Genomic DNA, 22,982 nt, shown 5'->3' on the forward strand with positions numbered 1-22,982 from the left:
AAGCAACTTACACTGATATATCTTAAAATATGTCAGTGCCATTGTTTTGTGTCATGCAAACCAGTAATGTTTTTTTCTAAGACATATTTATAAAAGCTACTTAAGTGTCCTAATTGAACTAAGGCCTAATCCTGGCTTAATCTAAGCCCTGTCTGTGAAACCAGGGCCCGTGTTCATGAAAATCTTAATGCAAAGAGTAGCTCCTAGTGACAAAATTCTTAGAAAGGTGGGCGTTTCCTCCTAAAATGAAAGAAAAAATCCTAGTAAAGAAAAAAGTAATTCAGAAAGCATCTTAAACCTTAAAAGAGGTATTAAGGTCCAAAAGGGTTAGGAGTACGGACAAGGACTTTTAAGAGGCTTAAAGGGTTAGTTCACCCAAAAATGAAATTTCTTCCATTAATGACTCACCCCAATGTTGTTCCACATCCGTAAGACCTCCGTTCATCCTCGGAACACAGTTTAAGATATTTTAGATTTAGTCCGAGGGCTTTCAGTCCTTTGAATGTAAGTGTATTCACACTTTGCTGTCCACGTCCAGAAAGGTAATGAAAACATCATCAAAGTAGTCCATATGTGACATGATTTGGTTAGTTAGACTCTTTTGAAGCGTCGACAATATATTTTGGTCCAAAAATAACAAAAACTAAGACTTTATTAAGCATTGTCTTCTCTTCCGGTTTTGTTTGAATCCGCGTTCACAACGCCACAAACAGATTCATAACACAATGGTTATATGTGGTAAGGTAATATACAGTACAAGATTCACAAAAATATAACTGGTTATTGATTAACACAACTTAAGGTGAAAACAAATGGATATTTACGTATGCTGTACAAATACAACCAGGATCACAGCATAAAACAGCTTAAAGAAAAAAAAAAGATTTATATACGGGAAATAGAAAAGCACACTATAAGATCTGAGGAAAAACCTAAAGCAAAATCTGTCGAGAATCACAGCAGTATGCTGTATACGAATCGATACAAAATGTTGCGCTTTACTGTATAACACTGCCCTATGTCTTCCTTTCCCAGACACCCTTGTGATTTCCTCATTCCCTGCTGTTGTTTTCAGGCACTACCCTTATTGAATTGAAACTGTGAGACTGTTTCACCCAACTTCTCTTCCTTTCTAATCATTATTTATGAGTTTTTTCTTGGTTCCGTTCTGGCCGTTGGAAGAGAGAGGCTTTCTTTATTCGTTGTTTTTTTTTTTTATGGGAGCCCAAAAATAGCATACATTTTTCTTTGTTAGTGAATGTCTAGGCAGCTCAGGCTCGGACACAGATTGTGGAGGATACATCTGGTGTAATAAGGGAGAATATGTGTATGCAAGTGTTTTGTTAACACCGGGGGGATCAAGGTGCCCTACAGTGGGGGATGGTCACGTGTGAAGTGAACAATTGATTCTGCTCAATGTCTCAATACGTCATCCACCCTCTCTCTCTCGCTCAATTTTCCTGCTATTTCTCCATTTGTCCATCCATTCCCTGAAGGTTGCCACTGCACAAGCCTCTCTAGCTGTTTTTTCTCTAAAACTATTTTCACAGCTTCCTCAGTGATCTGGACTGCATATCTGAGATAGTGCTTCATTTGACCTTCAGTGCAAAGAAAATATCAAACCCAAAGAAAATAATATAGTCCCAATAAAATGACAACTGAATGAAAAAAATTACGCAGCAGAGATGCAATACGAAAAACAGCTGCTCTATAGCGCTGCAGGATGATTGAGACATTAATAGTGAACCTACTAAGGCTGTGCGATATTAAAGAAAAATGCGATATGCAATACCATGTTAAATTATTCGATATGCGATATGATATTGCTTTAAGTGTGTAAAATCTATTTAAATTATATTTTAAAAAATATTTAGAAACTGAGAATGATGCCATTTATGTGTTTCACATTCTTTCTGGGAAAAGAAAGCATCTCTTTGACTTCTGAAAGTGACCTGCAGTGTTTTAGCAAAAATTAATGTCACAAATCTGACAATATAATTTTAACATCAATGTAAACAAACAAAAAATACAATGGCAATATTTAAATACCAAAAACTCTTTGCTTGACTTGGTAATATATAGTTATATCAACCTAAAACTTAACATCAAGAACATCCAGGTAAACAAAGACACCTGAACTAGAGGACGATTATTTTTGTTATTTTAATTTATCTTTGTTATTAAAAATAAGAACTAAAAACAGTAGTCTTCACGTGAATGAAATATACACTGATACATAATAAAGCAACAAAGGTTATACAGCCAAGAGCACTGAGTGATTTTCTCTTGTTCTTTTGCTGTTTGACAGACAGCGGCAGGTTTACTGTATTAGCAGGCTGTCACTTTAAGACCTAATGCACGGATCCCATTGACACGCATTTGGTTTCTTTCCCCAACTGATATTGTTCCCTTAAAGCATAACCGACTGTGTTCACATGAAGACTCGTTAAGCCATTTTGCCAAAACTGTGTGTGTATTTGACAGTTTGAGTGTGCAACAAGACACGAAACAGAACTGAAGGGATCACACGCTTTCACAGAGGCGGCTTGTGCGCACGTTTCGGTGTGTGTGTAAGACAGCACGAGACTGCAAGGAGTTGTTTTGCGCAAGTTATCGCGTTTAATAACTCTTTTTTAACGTCAAGCAAGTCACATAAGTAACAGTCATGTGCCCAGTCTATTCTCTGCTATCCGCTTGTTAAGTCGTGACATATGAACGCCGTTTCTGGGTCCAAGCCTCAACTCGTTTCACTTGAGAATGCCATCAACGGCGGTTTATGAGCGTTATTTATTCATATTAATCATCAAACATTTTAAAAAGTTAAATATTTTAAATACTTACAGTCTACACAACAGTCTCTGTGCTCACAGCGTCACAGACATTAATATTTTAACGATTTATAAAAGATGAATCACTGTCTGGCCATCTGGAGTTTAGGTTTGGAGATAAAGGTTATGATTATACTTTTTTTTTTGTAGTATTACACCACATTGTGTGTGTATATTAGCACCGTTTGTTGTTTTTCTTGTGGTATGAGATAGAGCGTTTGGACCCGGAAGCGTTGCCGCATGACGTCAGACTTAACATGAATATGCGTCGTACACATTGTTGTAAACGTTTTCACAATGTTGAAGTAGCCTATTAAAATCATACAGATATTGCGTGCCGTTGCGATATGTACATTTGCGATATTTCGATAATTCCGATATATTGTGCAGCCCTAGAACCTACTGTATCCATGTTGTTGATATAGCTAATCTCAACCTCATATTCTGCCTGTCGTGTTTCGGATGGACAGGGAGAGGGATTTATCTTTGGGGACAGCTGGAATAGTCCGAGACATTCCTGGTTTGCAGTGCTTCCCTTCTCCCGACCTCTTCCTCTTGTCCAGAACCCAACCGTAGCCATCCAGACTCACTCACAGAAGTTTCCTTGAATAATTTCCCTCTTTCAGGAACAAAGAGATTCTCTCTCAGTCTGTCCCAGTGATAATCTGGGGACATTGTGGTATTTCGGCTCAGTGAATGAGATCATTCAAGTGGCTTTCACAAAGACTGAGAGAAAGAGTTGAACTCTTAATTGAAATTGCTCGCTATAAAATTACAAGTCAAAAGGGTCAGTAGTTTGCCGACTATATGAAAACCTCTATTTGTGTTTCGTGTGTGTGTCTAAGTGAGGTGGGTATAGTGTAAATGTACAAGAGCTCTCAGCAAAGAGTGCACATCGATACAGACAGAAAAAACATTGGAGTGTATGATCAATGAACAGACATTTGTAGCGAGGATCCATTTAGACAATCAATAATATTAAACCAGCAATGAATGATGGTTCTTTATTATGAAATGAATTAGTAAAGTTATGTCATTCACTTCATTCCAGTCACTGTAGTAAAAATGTGTCCAATTTAGACTTTTCTGACCTATAAAGAGAGATTTCTGTGACTCACCTTGCAATGATCTCTCCATGACGCAGTTCTTGCTGTGAAAGCGCTTTCTCTAAAACTCAATTACCGTGTCTTTGCCAGACAGTCTCATGTACGACTAGTGAGAATGTCCTGCACTTAACTGTAGTGCACTACTTCTGCTTCTTTCCCATAATGCCGCTGGGCAACTGCTGTGAGTTCATGTTCTACCAATTGAGAATACACACTCTTCTTTAATTGGCTCAAGGTGCATGTATCCGTGTCAGATGCAGCTGGAAACTTGTTTGTGTCTGATGGTTGCTGATGAATGCATGGCCAATCAGTTCTTCATTTGATGTCACTTTAAGGCATTTTGAGTTATTTTCTCTTTAGTTATTTATTTCATTTCATTGCAGATGTTTCTGGTCAAAGTGCGAGAAGTAGAGCACATTCGTGCTGACGTACTCGAGATAGTATTTCCATTTTCTCGCTTTCATACAACCACAATCCCAAGACTTGTTGGCAGAATCATCTGTGAGGATGTCATCGTGGACAAAATTACAGCTTATTATCCTTCTTATTTCTTTGCTTTATGATCAGGGGGTTTGTGAAAAATCGGACCCTGTGAGTAAAGAATGGAAATTAAAGTTTTTGAGGGCATTTTAATCTTAACAGACATTATATACAAGCTTGTGTATGAACTTTGCTTGCCAAATGTTATGTTAAATTACAAACTTCAGATTTTGTGTTTTCCCTATTGTTCCATTTATTATATAGCACTTATCTAAGCCAAAAGTTTAGTTAGAAGAAGAGTAAAAAAAATGGACTGACACATGGCTCAACAATAAGAATGGCTTGATGATGTGAGAAAGTTTCGATGGAATTCTGCGTTGTCTACTACATCATATGTTTGTTGATCATATTCATTACTGTTGAAATCTGCTTATTTAAATGTCACCTAAGGTTATCTAGCTGCAAATGAAAAGTTATTGTAATTATAACATTTCATCATATTCAATTTTATTGCGAATCTGCCATGAAGCAATAATTTCTAGCTATTATTGAAAAATAAGAGCCAAAACAATTATTTGATGTAACTTTTTTTTGTTCAGGTAAACCCTAAGTTATTGGTACTGAATGTCCCAGGACATGTTTTGGTCCCCATGAGGAAAACAGCTTCTAAATCATACTAAATTATGTTTTTTGAAAATTACAAAAATGCAGAAAGTTTTCTGTGATGAGCAGGTTTAGGGGGTAGAATATACGGTTTGTACAGTATAAAAATCATTATGTCTATGAAAAGTCCCCATAAAACATGAAAACACAAAGTGTGTGTGTGGTATACAGAACAGTGAGCATTACTGTTATGAAATCTGCTTATTTAAATATGTCGCTAAGGTTATAGCTGCAGATGAAACGTTTTTGGAATTATAGTCATTAAAAAAAATTTCCAGTAAAAGAGTGATTGTGAATCTGCCATGGAGTAATAATTTCCAGCTATTATAGAAAAATAAGAGCCAAAACAATTATTTGATGTAACTTTTTTTGTGCTTAATTTTTTTTTAAAGAGAAATGTGTGGGTGTGTGTGTGTGGTTCAGGTATACTCTACCTTATGTGGACAAAATGTCCCCACAAAGATGATAATATCCGAAATCCTTGTCCTTATGGGCACATTTTTTGGTCACCATGAGGAAAACTGCTTTTATATCATACTAAATTAGGTTTTTTGAAAATGAAAAAATGCAGAAAGTTTTCTGTGATGGACAGGTTTAGGGGATAGAATATACAATTTGTATATATATATATATATATATATATATATATATATATATATATATATATATATATATATATATATATATATATATATATATATATATATATATATATATATATATATATATATATATAGTATTATTAATTTTATTATTATTATTTTTTTTTTAAGTATGATCCACACAATTTAGCATCATTCAATCAGACATGGCATTTAATTACATACAGCTATTTAGAAAAAGCTAAATAAAGTGAATAACTTCTAAATGTCAATTTTCATCATATCCTCATTCAGAGATTTCCCACTACTACCATTTAACAAAAAATGGCACACAGGGGCAGTTTAAAGCCAAAGCCAGTCTGAAGTAGGTTATTTAAACGGCAATGAATACAAAATATCCCTTTGAGTGCAATTGTTCTTGTCAGTGGAGTATTGGTATTCTTCCTTACATTCCTTAGTGTTCCTACTGTGTTCTCATGCTCTCTAAACAGTCCCCTCCATACATTCTGTCATTTTACAGATGGTACAGATACTTTCTTAAAAGCCTGCGAAGACAATAACCAGATTGTGTTTATCACCATCCTAGCATGGAAGTATTTGAACATCAAAAGACATCCTATATTTGTTTCTGTTCAGCGTTAGAATGTCATCTGTAACCAGTATGTAATTGAATGTTTTGAATCGAATCAGCTGCATCCTCACCCTGCTTATTTCTGTGCAAGGTCGAAAATATATGATGAGATGTTTTGTATGTTGACAGATGCAAAAAAAAGGCAAATAACATTGAAAACACGTTTACTGGGGGTCGTGCTGCACAAAAGACGTACAAAGACTGCGGTGCAAAACATAACTTGCGACTTATAAAATAGTTTTGAATTGCCCTGTAACATGAAACATTCAGTATTAAATATTAAAACCCAAATTATGAGAACAATCCCAGTGGGAACTGTATAAGCTCCAAAAATGTTAAACAAATTTACATGACAGAATTTCTGTAACATGCTGTTCTGACCAAGAACTGCTGTGATTGTGTGGTCGCGTTGTACCCTCTAGTGGAGAAAAACATACTAGCAACTGTCACTGGATTCAACTTTTTCTATGAAAATCAGTAGAAAAGCCATGTCAGGCAAAATGAACCAATAATTATAAATATTACACAGCTTTTATATACTAATAATAAAAGATAGTTTGAGTGAAATAAATGAATACAATAGGTAGACTTCGTTTGACTGAAGTGTGCTTCTTGATGAGGCCTGCCTTTTGCTTAATTCTTTTGAGAAGACCTAGGAATCTTCTAGCACCGTAAGAAACGTACTGTAAAACATAACGCTCGTTCACGTTCATATCATAACCCCGACCCTGCCTAACACGCAGGGCTGCAGCTGCACCGTAAGACTTTCTTTGTTCAATGTACTCCACATTTCGCCTCCTCTCCCCCATTTCTCTCTCCCTCCTCTTCATTTAGTCTTCTGTTTTTGTTTTGGTGTGGGGGCAGGGGAAGGTGCTGGGGCTGAGGCTGAGGCTGGGGCTGGGGCTGGTGGAGGTTTAACCAGTAAAACCACAAAATCAACTCTAGAAAAGAAAAATGTAAAAGTGGCACAGAGAACAAAAAATCAAGAAAATAAACCATGGTTGTTTTAGTTCATTAAAGTCATAATGAGTTTTGAGCAGTGTTGGGGAAAGTTACTTTTAAAAGTAATGCATTACAATATTGTGTTACTCCATAAAAAAGTAACTAATTGTGTTACTTAGTTACTTTTTATGGAAAGTAATGCGCTACATTAAGTTTGTGTTACTTTTTCTCACCTGGGCTGGGCTTGCTAACAAAAAATAAATAACAATAACACTTGATCTTTAATGCTTATTTTATTAGCATTAAATACACCATGGTTAAAGTGAGATTAAGTTCACAAGGTATATTTCAAGGTATATTTGTGTTATTTAACATTTCATTATTACAGGTTTCCGGAATATTCTGAGTTTGCATTTCACTGTTTTTATTCATTTCTAGAATACTGGATCTGTTTTGAGCAAGTGAGACAGGTAAATGCATGCTTACATTTAGTCTGTAACTACAATAATCCGGGGTGGATCACAGTACACTCAACAAATGGAAAACAAAGTACATTGTGTTACTTATTTGAAATAGTAACTCAGATATTTTGTTGTAAATTCAAAAGTAATGCGTTACTTTACTAGTTACTTGAAAAAGTAATCTAATTAGGCCTACGTTACTCAAGTTACTTGTAATGCTTTACCCCCAACACTGGTTTAGAGCAGGGGCGGCGTTTACGTATGGCAGTTGCCATACCCTGGCATTCAGACAAGCAGGGGAAATGATGCTCATGATGCTGCCCGTTAGTTCTGTTGCAGCTTTGAAAAGCTAATTCAAACGCCGTGTCCTAACCAGACGCAATGCAACAAGGTTTTTAGCGGCAACCCAGACTCGACCCGAGATCAATCAATCAAAAATCACAGCCAATCAGAAGAGCGTGTGGGTGGGCTCTCTCTGCAAGTGCACTGACTGCATTCACAACTAAATGTATAAGTAGGCAACAATATCGATTTTCTAAATCTTACATCGTTTTAACATGATTAAAAATACATAGGCCTACTGAGTGACTGAAACTGTTTTATTATCATAGAATACACTTGTTTGTTCACCTTAAGTTTACAGTTTGAACAGTTGTTTCCTTTAATTATCCTGGTGAATTGCCCATTGTTGCTTTCAGTAAGACTATATATATATATATATATATATATATATATATATATATATATATATATATATATATATATATATATATATATATATATATATATATATATATATATATATATATATATTAGATCAAGATTAAATTCTTTTTACATTAAATGAAGCACATAATCTGCACTCGTCATACTTTATATGTTGTTCCAGCCACAACGGCGCACAACTTTGTAAAATGTGTAAAATAGAATTGTCATGAATCGATGTTGCGGCTGGTTAGTACAAAAAACTCACAGTTAGGTCACAGTGAAGGCTTATAGGGCTGTTTCAGTATTTGCATTGATTTTGTATTGTTGTTAAAGGGGTGGTAAACCACGATTTCACTATTCTAACTTTAGCTAACGTGTAATGTTGCTGCTTGAGCATAAACAACATCTGCAAAGTTACAACGTTCAAAGTTTAAAGCAAAGGGAGATATTTGCTTTTAAAGAAATCAGTTTCTAAGAACTACAGCAAACGGCCAGCAGGCGACTACACACATTCCTCCAGGGTTGGTGACATCAACAGGCTCAATATTTACATAAACCCCTCCTCCGAGAATATTAAATAAGGGGGGGTGAGGCCATTTTGTATCGCGGCGCTGTTGTGGTATAGTTAGGCTGGAGTGTTGTTGCCGCGATGCCAAGGAAACTTGTTATTTTCATCCGGATTGCAGGTCTGGGGTACTTGCTCTGTTCAGCCTTCCTTGGGACGGGGGTGCGTTGCAGAGCGTTTAACATACAGCATGTTATATGCACGTGTGTTGGAGTCAGCGGGGAATCAGGCGCGCGCAGGGCTCCCTGCAGCACATCTAACAGAGGAAAACATCCACCGTCTTCGCGATTTCAATGCCAGATTTGCACAACGTCAGATGCGTGAAAAAAACACTGCCGGTGCGTGGATGCACGACGCGCGCGCTGCACATTTCACGGAGGACAACACAAACTTCCACAAACTTCGCGAGTTCAATACAGGATATGCACAACGGCTTGTCCTGAAAGCTGGATTTACAAACAGAAGCTTTTCACGGGCCACAACCTCAGGGTTGCCAACTTTCACGCATTTGGCGTGACACTCACGCTTTCAGGCTCTGTGTCACGCTCTCACGCTGCCCAACTTAATCTCACGCCAAACTGCCAAACCTGCTTTTGATATTAAACAAAGTCTAAGCTTTTAGATTTGTTTAAGTTTTAATGCGAAATTCAAACAATAAATAGCGTTTTGGCGCTAATATGGCATAACAGTTAAAGCAGTGTTGAAAAACGGAGATGCGACATGCTCTCTCATCTCGCGGGTGCGCGCGCGGTCACGTGCTCCACGGACCTCTCAATACTTCTAGCGCTGTGTCAATGCATTTGAATGGCTTGATACACAACATCTCCACTTCAGGTGTTTGCAGCAAGTTTTGGTAAACAGTACAGCATAGTGTGCATTGATTATTACGTCAACCATACAGGATCGTTTTATTATAGAGAGTGATGGAGATGCAACATTGTTAACATTAATGTTAATGTTTTTCCTGTATTTAGCCCTCACACACTCATACACATTGATGGTCAAATGTGACCATACACCTTAACTATTTTTCAATTGAATAAATGTTCTATATTTTAGTTCAAAAATATTAATTGAATATTTTGAGATATTTTGGTACTAAATACTATCTGTGCAATAATTATGGTCCTGACCACTTAAAATATTTTTCTTCTAATATTTTTCTTATTTATATTACAATTAGTATTAAGGTTGAATTAGAGAATTCTTATTCAAAGAGGCGAATTAGAGTCATTTTGTGGCTTGAAAAATAATAATTTCCATTTGTAATACCATAACCCACTGGTGCCTTTATGGCTCTTTAATCAATATACATGTATCTAATCTAGTTGCTCAAAAAAGTATTGCAGTTTTGCATTTTAATAAATATTTTGATATGATCAAACACTAGATTTCTTTAAATGGGAAATTTTAAAATGTTAATAACGTACATATCCTTATTTCCTTATATGTACAGCAGGCTATGAATTGATACTGAAATCGATATACGATATAATCTTATATGTACAGCAGGCTATGAATTGATACTGAAATCGTACGGTAATTGGTTAAGTACCCCCCCCCCCAAAAGAAAAGAAAATCTCACCCCAACCTGATCTCAAAAGTTGGCAACCCTGCAACCTGTAAGTCTGATTTATTTTTCATCGATGTGTTTTCCTGTAATAGGTTGTAGCAAGGAAGTAAACAGATGACAACGCTGTTCTGCAAACCAGTCTGTTAAATGCTCATTCATACTTAACGTTATCCGACGAACACCTAACATTACAAACACTAACGTTAAAATCTCAACAGCGAACCTGACATTAGTGTAAATTATTCTTTGATTAGAGCTTTTATGTATTGTTTATCTTCAGGCTTGCTAAACATGGTTCTGTGTGTGATTTGGCTAACTTACTAGTTAAAGCCAGTGCTTAGTGTTCGTTTTGGGTTAGTTCTTGCGACAGATATTTGGCTATAATCGTTCTAAAAATACAAAAGTTAAAGTGCCATTCAGTAGCGATCATTATAGATCCGCAGTCTTTACTCTTGAGGACTGAACAGGTTCTGCTCGATCATCTTCACTAAAATGTTCTGGGTCTGATTCGGGCTCATATGGTTTTATTGACGCCGTTGTTTCTAATACTGACCAAAGCACAGCCTCCGGTAAGGGGCGTGACGTTTCCGACAAACGTGCACTAGGCGGTTAGCGAATCACAACACACTGGGCCAGCTAACCAATCAGAGCCCACGGGGTTTTTTTTTTTTTGAGGGACTGGCTTCATACAACCCGGAAAGCATCAGACCGTTTTACAAGGAGGGACAGAGCAGTGTAGAATAAAGTTCAAATATATGAAAAATAAGGCAATTTTTTTTTAAAACGAAGCATGAACACATGTTACAGTGCACCCCACAAACACAGTCAAGCCTTCAAAAGAATGTGTTTTACCACCCCTTTAAGTCTTTTGCTAAGTTATTTTAGTGGATTTTTGTCCACATTTTGTTTAGATATAAAGTGATTATTTGGGAATGCCGTTGTATGGTCAGAAGGACTCATGTCATACCCTAGGTTTTTGTGAAACGCTGCCACTGGTTTTGAGTATCGTTTGTTTCTTTGCAAGGAGAAATTAAATATTTGTAGTAATTTAAATTTAAGTTGCTTTATTTTATTTTCTTTTCTGGCTCACTTATAACGGCTTATGCCAGAATAATGAAGACTTACATTTCAGTGATTTTTCCCACAAGTTTTCTGATTGCTTTAACAATCTTGTCGATCCTCGCCTGTCAAAAATGAAAAAAAAAACAAGTGTGAAGTTTGAAATAGCCTATGGTGTGAATCCGAGTGCATAAATTATTAAGATCTAATAATAAGTGCATTTCTGGTTAGAAAAATGAAGGGAATGGGGAAATTCCTGCTGTTACCTAACACATCCTTTTTTTATCTACACTCTTAAAAATAAAGGTTCCAAAAAGGGTGTTTTTGCAGCAATGCCATAGAAGAACCCGTTGGGTTTTCATGGAACTATAGATGCCACAAAGAACCTTTTATTTTTAAGAGCTAGTGATAGCCAAGAAAGCTTTAAGGCTTTTTTTTTTTCTTCAAGAATATAGGGCTATCTACTGTATGTGTAAAATCCAACTGATGCACATACCTGTTGAAGTCTGTATAACAGTGGCAGAGAGAAGGCGCATATCACACCTGTTCAGAATTGAAAGGATTACATTAACACCATGTAACATCAACACAATTGTTTAAAATTCAATTGTTTAGTGACTGATATAAGGTGAAAAAATATTTTCAGCCGTGATTTGCTTTACAAATTTCAGCAGGATATCCTTACCGGTCATCACCAGCGTGAGACCATTAGCTTGGACCCCCACATAGGTCAACAAATACAGGAACACAACAAACTACACAAACAAATAAAATACAATCATTCAGATAAAAGCATTATTTTTCATTTTGAATGGTTATATTCTAGATTTACATGTATTTATTTGCAAGATGCTTTTATCTGAAGAGATTAACAGTGCAATGAAGTTAGCCTATATATTTTAATCAGTATCTGTGTTCCCTGAATTGAAATCATTGCTAGTGCCTTGTTGGAACAGGGGATCTACAGGGACTTTATGTTCTTATAATAATAAAGGTCAGGGGTTTTTTTTCCAAATATGAATTTCTTTAGTTTCACATGGGCTTATTCTCACAGAACCTTTGCATTTGGGAATGAAAGCACATGGTAATAGTTCATATCAGGACTAATTTATGTAAGTCAGCAGCACTATCCCCTGATGTAGTGAAAGTAGGTCATAAATTGCAGTAAAAGTGTAAAAACTGCTCAGTGTATCTGAGGTGAGATATTTAAGATGTGCAAGAGACCTTCACTGAGTCCATGATGCTTTCGATGAAGAACAGCCTCTTCAGCTCGGTGACAGCCGTAGCAATCAGCAGAACGATTTGTTCCGCCATACGGACTGTGTCCTCATCTGTCAGCGTGCGGTCCTCATCCAAATATGACCTTTTTAATAAAGAAAAGTGGAACAGATTACATATATTTATCCCAATTTATTTGAGTTGCTTTTCCCATCCATCAAGCTCCTGCGAAAATCTGCTCATCTGTCTCAAGAATTAATATTTTAACCCATGAACTTTATATGGACTGTATCAGAGTAAACTCCTCCATTCAAAACAGCTTGCAAATTGGGCAGACTGGTCATTTTATATGCAATATCAAAATGAGTGTTGTTTGTTATTTTATACAGTTCAATAAAAAAGTTAATATTCTAATATATCAATGAAGTTAATAGTGAGAAGTTTACATTAAAGGTCCCATGGCATGGCATTTTTCTATTATTTTATAATGTTTCCTGAGGTGTACTTATATTGTTAGTATGACTTTTACATCATAAAATGTCATAATTTAGAAATAAAAGGCATTTTTTCAATACTGCTGTTTGCCCTGTGGCTGAATGCCCTGCTTCAAGAGGCGTGTCTGCTGTGAGACTTCAGTAAAAACGCCCACTGTTGTGATTGGCTGATATCTTTGCATTTTAAATGAGCGGAGGGGGCGTGGTTTAACGAGGTCTACGAGGCAGGAGCAGGCACGAGCTGCTGCCAGAGAGACGGATGGACCTGAGTTCACTTCACATCAGTTCTCAGCATGTCTGAACTGTTGTAGTTACAGCATATACTTCAGGTTATTAGTCTATTTCTAGTCGGAGGGACTGTCACTCATGTCAGAAAGTTAGTAACTTTAGTAAATTATGGATCAGCGCTGACTGGAGACGCGAACCGTTTAGAACGATTCAGTCCGATTTGGTGAACTGATTCGGTTCACTAAAAAGAACTGGTTCAAAAGAAAGATCGTTCGCGTCGCGAACCGGACATCACTAATGTACCAGAGACTGAGCGATTGCTAACAAAATTATTTATAGTAACTACTGAGTTATGAGAGCGCTGTCAGTCAGCGCGAGTTTATTGTGTTTGTATCTGAGAGTTCTGAATAAACACGAGTCCCAGTCACACCGAGTCCGTCTTCATCATTATTACCAACTTTGTAACACATGCAAAGGACCATTACAGCTGTCGAGATGAACGAGTTAAAAGTAAGTGTTGATAATAGCATTATTTTTAAAATAAAATAAAAGCGTCAGTGACGCGCGTTGAGTACACAGCGCAAACAAAGACACAACAGCAGTAATCGAATGTAATCCAGTTTATTGTGGGGCTAGGCTGGCTAGTCCGGATATGCTCACGCTTAACCCCCTTCTGCTTAATCTCATGCCGCGTTTGGTGCCTCCGCTGTGGGCCAGATGCAGTACTGGGGGTCGGGGATGTTGAAGGCCACCGGCCAGTGCAGTCCGAGCTTCGGTGTGTGTGAGGTTTATCTCTAAAGATCTGACTCTGCCATGTTGAGCAGAAACTCATGACTGTATGCATATTTTAGAACCGATAGACGCGACGAGGACGTACAAAAACACTGACTCACAAGATAGAAAACTCCGTTCTGTCTGGAGAGAGAGAAGCCGCATTGTGTGCACGAATAATAAATAATTAGCTACACATCAGAAATCACTGATCACAGATCAGAAGGAACTGAAAAAAGACTTCTGTTTTCATTTGTACATCCAAACACTGAGAAACTGCCAGCATTCACTCGTTCACAACCCATGATCTCTCAAGCATTTGCATGGGCGTGCCAGATTCTCTGGGCGGAGGAAAGGGAGGAAACCGTTCCTGCTTGGACGTCAAACCAGGAGACTTCAGGATTGGCTCGTCTGGGCTGTCATTTTCTCAAAGGCAGAGAAAGACAGCCAGAACTCGGGTTTACACCGATCAACATTTCTATCCACTTGGGGACAATATTCAGGCTAGGGGAACTCATATTAATGTTGAAAAACCTCATAAAATGAAAATTTCATGCCATGGGACCTTTAAAGACAACAATAGTAGCAAAAACGTTGTGTATTTTTGCTTCACCAATGAAATAGTTCCAAACAAATTCGAAGCTGAATCCCTGGAGGCCTGCGTGACATGTGGGGAGAAAATATTTGCAAACAATTGAACAAATCTCTCTATACACGGGTTTCCTGTTTACAAACATTACAGGGTGCGTGCGCATCCTGGAGGCAGAAAGACAGATCGCTGGTCCGCTACTGCAACAACATTGAAGCTTTCCTTATTGTTTGTATATAACTGCTGACTCAATAAAACGTGATTTTAGTTGGATCTGTTTGTCTGTCTTTAATTTTGCAGTGTTGCTGTGATACATGTATGAATGATCATGTTAGGTAATAATTTTTTGGCAAACGCATGCTTCCCCCTAGGTATGTTAAACATCAGGCACCCAGCACTGGCTCTGTTGGTACAATTAAACACGCAGCAACTCCTTGGCATTTTGACTTACAGACACGCCGCTACTAACCTACAACACGAGAGGTTTCTTCTTTCTGCCTCTCGGGTGCGTGCGCAAGCAGTGATGACGTCGCCGAGAAATCCATGTATAGAATACTGTTACGCATCTTCCAGCAGTACAGTTTCGTTCCTTAATCAATTCTTTTGTTTTTTACCGAATCGTTTGAGTGAATGATTCAATGACACAAAAAGCACTTTTTTTTGTTGTCAAATGCATACTGGTGCATCCCATTTCACATTCAAGTAGCCTACTACAGTATATCCATCCTAAATAGTATTTGAAATTAGAATTAGATTAGAACTTTGACATTTTGGCCATTCGTTTACATGACAACGACGTTTTGGGGGCCCGAAAACACACACTTTTCTGTGTAAACTACAAAAACACGAATTTATGAAAATGGTGATATCATGCACATGCGTAATACGTGTTCAGTCTATAGGCGCATAGTGTTTCTTTACAAAGTGACATCGCTAACTACTGGCCTGGCATGCATAATACAGAGTTTTTAATCGTTTTCGCGGATCCGTGTGAAGAAGGCAGAAACGCTTCTGTGTAAACTACAAAAACACAAATTTATGAAAATGGTGACATCATGCACATGCGTATTACGTGTTCAGTCTTTAGGCACGTAGTGTTTCTTTACAAAGTGCATAATACACATTTTTTTAATAATTTCCGCAGATCCGTGTGAACAGAGATCGTTTCGACAACATTGTCGTCTGTACGTGAAGACATTTTCAGTTTTTAGTACATCGTTGTTGTTTAAACATACCCTTAGTATGTTGAAATAAGTATCCCAAAGGTACCCGGATGATCTATTTCCGGTGGAAGTTCGAAGTGCAGATCCATGCACACTCTAATGGCACAATCTGCACTTTGGGGGGGGATTTGATTCAGAGCGTTAAACTACAAACATGGCGGATGTGCAAGACCAATGGATAGAGAGTTTTAGATAAAAGGGTTTTAGTGATTAATAATCAATATATAACCTGGGGTCCGTTCTTCATACCTCGCTTAATGCATCTGAAATTATTTGTGATAACTGATCTCTGGCTAATTTGGTTCTTCAAACAAATTTGCGGCTTGGATTAAAATATCTGGATTAAGTTGTCTAAGATTACTGCACGTTCCTGTGTTCCCTGAGATGAAGGGGAGATGAATCGATACTCGAAATCACGATCAGCAATGCAGCGATTGGCTGGCGACAAGACAGCAACGTAATGACATCATATAATTAAAAAAAGCCATCTGGCAAAAAAACTTGAATACAATTTTTAAAAAACAAGATTTTTTGGACCTTTTAAAAGGAAACAGCCAAGCGACCAAAAAAAACATAAAGGTTATAATAGATAAATGAAATGTGCGCTGTTTGTTTTTTTTAACATGATTCCCAATGATTTATATTCACGATAGTATTAGTATTTGTACACCCTTTGAATTTTTAGCAATTCATTAAATTTTTAATTCAATTTGAAGTAGATTTGCTACGTGACAACATTAATTAAAGTTTCTTTAACGGTTTCGGGCTATTCTGTAATTTCTGTCAAATGCAGGCTATTTTTGCTGAGTATAAAACAAACAATACGCTTCAAATGATTACTCGTATATGTAAATGTACTTCAGCGCCGGGAAGATGAATGTGTATTTAAACTGGGTCATTTATGTAGTAGAAATGTGAAATTATTTTTGAATTTGGTGCCTTCTAGACTGAGAAAAGACAGAAAATGTATTTTTGTCTCATGTGGATGAAAGACAACTCCCAGAATGCACTTGCTTCGCTGTCCTACGAGGCCACTCCCAAGCCACGGCTACTGGTTATCACCTGCCCACCTTTACACCACCCCCACCGTCGTTTTGTTTTTCACAGTAATACAATCATTTCGTTCAGTAAGAGAATAAACACTACAATTAAACGTGTCTTTTCAATAACGTGTGAGTGAGCCGAACGGAAGTCACGTCTCAAACGCAGCAGGAGTCAGATTTCATGTTTTCACGTTTTCAGATCGCATATGGAAGCTTAACTTTCATAGGAATTCATTGAAAAGTTGAAACACTCACTTTGCTCTGCCCTGCTCCGTTATTAATGCCCGAGTAGAGCGGCCGTGCACATTCTGTGAGTGAGATCCCACCCCTATGGGCAGGTTGAAAACATGCAGAACTAGCTCCTAAAAAAATCCTTTGATGACGCAAAATGACGATATTTGTGTCATCGGAGGATTTTTTCCAGAAATAAAATGCATAATTATCTTGTCTCAGGGGGATATGAGGGGGGAAAGTACCATAATTCCAATATACTACCAGGTTTCTACTGACACAAAGCTTAATGCTAAATCGCTGAAGTAACCCTTTAAGGGTCAAGATCAAGTTATCTCCATCTCCTGTGCTGCATCAAGCCACTCCCATAATTTTTGTCACCAGCATGGCATGCTTGGCATGGCATGCACCACCGTTACAGCATGTGTGTAAGACTCCAATAAAATTATAAAGTAATTATTCTATCAAAAATAAATCTCTCAATCAAGTGGCAGTATCTATAGTATTATACACAGCATTATAATATTATTTTCAAATACATTTTTATTATTATTGTTATTTAAAATTATTATTGCCCCTGGTTCAGTAAGGAACTCTTGTAATAAAGTGAATTTTAAGTATCAACGGCACTTAAAAATATGCAATCTAATCCTGTTTACATGAAATAAGCCTGCTCTCAAGCAGGTTTAAGTTTATGGACCTGTTGCTATGACAGCAAATCCAGGATGAGCGTCGAAGAACCAAACAATCCAAGACCATAAAAAATCGTCTAAATTCACTTTTAGAATGAGTAACAATCAAATCCAGCGAACGGAGTTAGCGACATAAGAAGAACGGACCCCTGATAAAAAATGTTTTTATACATGTTTTATATATATATATATATATATATATATATATATATATATATATATATATATATATATATATATATATATATAAATTTGATGAAAAAATAAATTTATATTTATATATATAAATTTATACCAAAATTTGATGTTCCCGCTACACATTCAAAAGTATGTACTTTTTCTTCACAAACAGAGTCCACATTAGGGCGTATACAGTAAGAGAACTGGAATTCAGCAACAGTGTTTGTGAACAAATTGTTTGAGTGATTGATTTAAATATTTTTTTTGTTGTTTAATGAATCAGTGTTTTTGAACGAATCGACTCAGGGCGTGGAGTGACATGAGACTTTGCTTGTCAGTTACACATTGCTGTGTAGAAACTGTTGTTGTGCATACTCACTGGAAGGGATGAGATCCATCGCTGAGACGGACAAGCACCATAGCTTTGTAAAGGAAGCGTATAGGAAGGGTGAAGGCCATAATGCCCAAACCGAGGTTGGACAGGGCCGTGATGGTACTGAGCTGGAACAAACAGGCCAAACCCACAACCAAACCTGTAAACACCAGCCCGGTGGTCCCCACATCTCGCCAGTATAACAGATCCAACACTAGAGAGGGCAAGAAAAATTCATGTTTGGAACATCAGGGAAATAAACATATAATGAGGCATAGCCAGGCAGAAGGATGGAAAGACAGAGAAAAGACGACTGAGGGAGAAATGCAAAGACCATGCAGTACTGCTTTGAAGTCAACCTCGAAAAGAGATGCATGGGGGTTGTGTGGTGGAGTATTTGGGTGGTCAGATGTGCATGTTTGCACTGTGTGTGGTAAAACAGACGATCAAATTACAGATTTTCATCCATTCTTTGAGTCATTCCACAAATTTCACTTGTCAAAAACAACTTCAACTCTTCTGGGAAGGCATTTGACCATTCTTCTAGAAGCGCATTTGTGAGGTCAGTCATGTTGGAACAGGAAGGGGCTATCCCCAAACTGATCCCACAAAGTTGGAAGCATGAAATTGTCCAAAATGTCTTGGTATGCTGAAGCATTACGAGTTCCTTTAATTGGAACTAAGGGGCCAAGCCCAACCCCTGAAAAACAACCTGAATAATCCCCCCTCCACCAAACTTTACACTTGGCACAATGCAGTCAGGCAAGTACCGTTCTCCTGGCAACCGCCAAATCCAGAGTCGTCCATTGGATTGCCTGACAGAGAAACGTGATTGGTCACTCCAGAGAACACGTCTCCACTGCTCTAGAGTCCAGTGGCGGTGTGCTTTACACCACTGCATCCGACGCTTTGCATTTCACTTGATGTAAGGCTTGGATGCAGCTGCTCGGCCATGGAAACCCATTCCAAGAAGCTCTCTATGCACTGTTCTAGAGCTAATCTGAAGGCCACACAAAGTTTGGAGGTCTGTATCTACTATCTATTATAACTGTGCGCCTCATGCGCTGACCCCGCTCTGTGATTTTACGTGGCCTACCACTTCGTGGCTGAGTTGCTGTTGTTCCCAATTGCTTCCACTTTGTTATAATACCACTAACAGTTGACCGTAGAATATTTAGTAGTAAGGAAATTTCACGAATGAATTGCACTGGTGGCACAGTATCATGCTTGAATTCACTGAGCTCCTGATTGCGACCCATTCTTTCACAAATGTTTGTAGAAGCAGTCTGCATGCCTAGGTGCATGATTTTATACACATTTGGCCATGGAAGTGATTGGAACACCTGAATTCAATGATTTGGAGACGTGTCCCAATACTTTTGGCAATATAGTGTATGTTAAGAAAATAATAGGTCAATTTCTGAATACATTTTATGTCAGCCTATGTCAAATAATGGAAGTGACATTGTAGGAAGCTGAATCATCTCTCTCTGTCGAGAAGGTTTCTCTCTCTCTCTCTCTCTCTCTCTCTCTCTCTCTCTCTCTCTCTCTCTCTCTCTCTCTCTCTCCCCCTCTCCTCCTAATGTGTATGTAATGTATGATCATTTATTTTTGACAGGGGGGAGAAAATATAAGATGCCAAAACTGATGCCATATGTGAATACATAAACATCTGTAACCTTTTTTTAATTAGCTAGCAGGAAGCTTTAGCAGTGAGTGGTCATCTGTATTAGTCAACACAATTTGCGATCTGGATGTATTTAATGTTCTGAAATTGCAACGTGATCATTACCAGTATTTTCATTGTAGTTATAATCATTAAGCCACCAAATTATCCAACTTTGTTTGTGTAATACGACTGATCTACCAGTGGTATGGGTAGAGTATCCAAAAACAAAATATCGAATATATACTCTATCAGGCTAAACATTATCAGTCTTTTAGTGTTTGTGTTGTGAATTTCAGGCAATGTGAAGCATTGTAAAAGCTCTCAAATGGCGCAATAAAAGGATAAAGGCTCAGTGGAATATGAAAACAACCCTACAAAAGGTCAGGGAAGACAAGGTAGAATTGAAGTGCACAGAACCATTCATGAGTGGCCTTAATGCTGTCAAGGACTTGACTGGAATTTAATTTTTTATTTTGAAAAAGGCTGTCAGAGAGATTTTTATTCAGCATTGAATACTGATTATGACAAGCAGACATGTCATCAAGGCCGACTCACACTTGATGAAACAAAGTCATTGTCCAACAAAGCTTGATCACGTTATACACCCCAGGCTCTGCCAAACACGTCAAGTCTGTAAACACATTCAATTTTTTTGTGCACATAAACAGACTCATCTGAATCCAAAGCGTTCAGTTTTCCATGAGCTCATCTATCACTTATTTGCACATTATTTTGTACAATTGCAATAAATTACTGCAAATGCTCTCTGAGACAAACATACAGTGGGGAGAACAAGTATTTGATACACTGCCGATTTTGCAGGTTTGCCCACTTACAAAGCATGTAGAAGTCTGTAATTTGTATCATAGGTACTCTTCAACTGTGAGTAACGGAATCTAAAACAAAAATCCAGAAAATCACATTGTATGATTTTTAAGTAATTAATTTGCATTTTATTGCATGACATAAGTATTTGATACATCAGAAAAGCAGAACTTAATATTTGGTACAGAAACCTTTGTTTGCAATTACAGAGATCATACGTTTCCTGTAGTTCTTGACCAGGTTAGCACACAGCTGCAGCAGGGATTTTGGCCCACTCCTCCATACAGACCTTCACCAGATCCTTCAGATTTCGGGGCTGTCGCTGGGCAATACAGACTTTCAGCTCCCTCCAAAGATTTTCTATTGGGTTCAGGTCTGGAGACCGGCTAGGCCACTCCAGGAACTTGAGATGCTTCTTACGGAGCCACCCCTTAGTTGCCCTGGCTGTGTGTTTCGGGTCGTTGTCATGCTGGAAGACCCAGCCACGACCCATCTTCAATGCTCTTACTGAGGGATGGAGGTTGTTGGCCAAGATCTCGCGATACATGGCCCAATCCATCCTCCCCTCAATACGGTGCAGTCGTCCTGTCCCCTTTGCAGAAAAGCATCCCCAAAGAATGATGTTTCCACCTCCATGCTTCACGGTTGGGACGGTGTTCTTGGGGTTGTACTCATCCTTCTTCTTCCTCTAAACATGGCCAGTGGGGTTTAGACCAAAAAGCTCTATTTTTGTCTCATCAGACTACATGACCTTCTCCCATTCCTCCTCTGGATCATCCAGATGGTCATTGGCAAACTTCAGACGGGCCTGGACATGCGCTGACTTGAGCAGGGGGACCTTGCGTGCGCTGCAGGATTTTAATCCATGACGGCGTAGTGTGTTACTAATGGTACAGCTCTCTTCAGGTCATTGACCAGGTCCTGCCATGTAGTTCTGGGCTGATCCCTCACCTTCCTCATGATTATTGATGCCCCACGAGGTGAGATCTTGCATGGTGCCCCAGACCGAGGGAGATTGACCGTCATCTTGAACTTCTTCCATTTTCTAATAACTGTGCCAACAGTTGTTGCCTTATCACCAAGCTGCTTGCGTATTGTCCTGTAGCCCATCCCAGCCTTGTGCAGGTCAACAATTGTATCCCTGATGCCTTTGTGGAGAGGTTGGAGTCTGTTTGACTGAGTGTGTTCAGGTGTCTTTTATACAGGTAACGAGTTAAAACAGGTACAGTTAATAATACAGGAAATGAGTGGAGAACAGAAGGGCTTCTTAAAGAAAAATTAACAGGTCTGTGAGAGCCGGAATTCTTACCGGTTGGTAGGTGATCAAATAATTATGTCATGCAATAAAATGCAAATTTATTATTTAAAAATCATACAATGTGATTTTCTGGATTTTTTTGTAAGATTCCGTCTCTCACAGTTGAAGTGTACCTATGATAAAAATTACAGACCTCTACATGCTTTGTAAGTAGGAAAACCTGCAAAATCGGCAGTGTATCAAATACTTGTTCTCCCCACTGTATGACATAAATGAACAAGAAGCCCCTGTGTCAGAGAGAGTGCATGGACACAAACCAAGTGGAACAGCTAATGGCAGTGTGCATTTTCACGCCCTTTCCTCTGTGAAGCCAATAGACCCCAACAGCTGTTGATTCTGATTATCCTTCAAACGCAGGTGCAAATCTGAATGAGCCTTTATCAGATCAATTTAAACCCTCTGAAACTCTCTACAAAAAAATCTTCCACGAGGCTTTCCTTCGTGTTAATGCACTTTATTGCAGCCTAACATGGCCGGGTCAGATTGAATCTCTCCGGGGAGACGTGTGCC

General features: G+C 38.1%; 1 protein-coding gene across 1 annotated transcript in view; it reads right to left on the reverse strand.

Annotated features, from left to right (window-relative positions):
• Nucleotides 1–6,458: 6,458 nt before the first annotated feature.
• The window catches only part of rtn2b (reticulon 2b), a 16,947-nt gene continuing 423 nt past the window's right edge, over nt 6,459–22,982 (reverse strand). The window contains exons 2-7 of the mRNA XM_079834918.1: nt 18,667–18,874; nt 12,843–12,981; nt 12,304–12,373; nt 12,115–12,161; nt 11,685–11,743; nt 6,459–7,251 (exon numbers count right to left, since the gene is read on the reverse strand). Of these exons, the coding sequence (XP_079691044.1) occupies nt 7,137–7,251; nt 11,685–11,743; nt 12,115–12,161; nt 12,304–12,373; nt 12,843–12,981; nt 18,667–18,874 (638 nt within the window). The 3' untranslated portion in view covers nt 6,459–7,136. The remainder of the gene's footprint in view (nt 7,252–11,684; nt 11,744–12,114; nt 12,162–12,303; nt 12,374–12,842; nt 12,982–18,666; nt 18,875–22,982) is intronic.

Source organism: Gobio gobio (assembly GCF_949357685.1).
Source record: "Gobio gobio genome assembly, chromosome: 14".
NCBI classification, from domain to species: Eukaryota; Metazoa; Chordata; class Actinopteri; order Cypriniformes; family Gobionidae; genus Gobio; species Gobio gobio.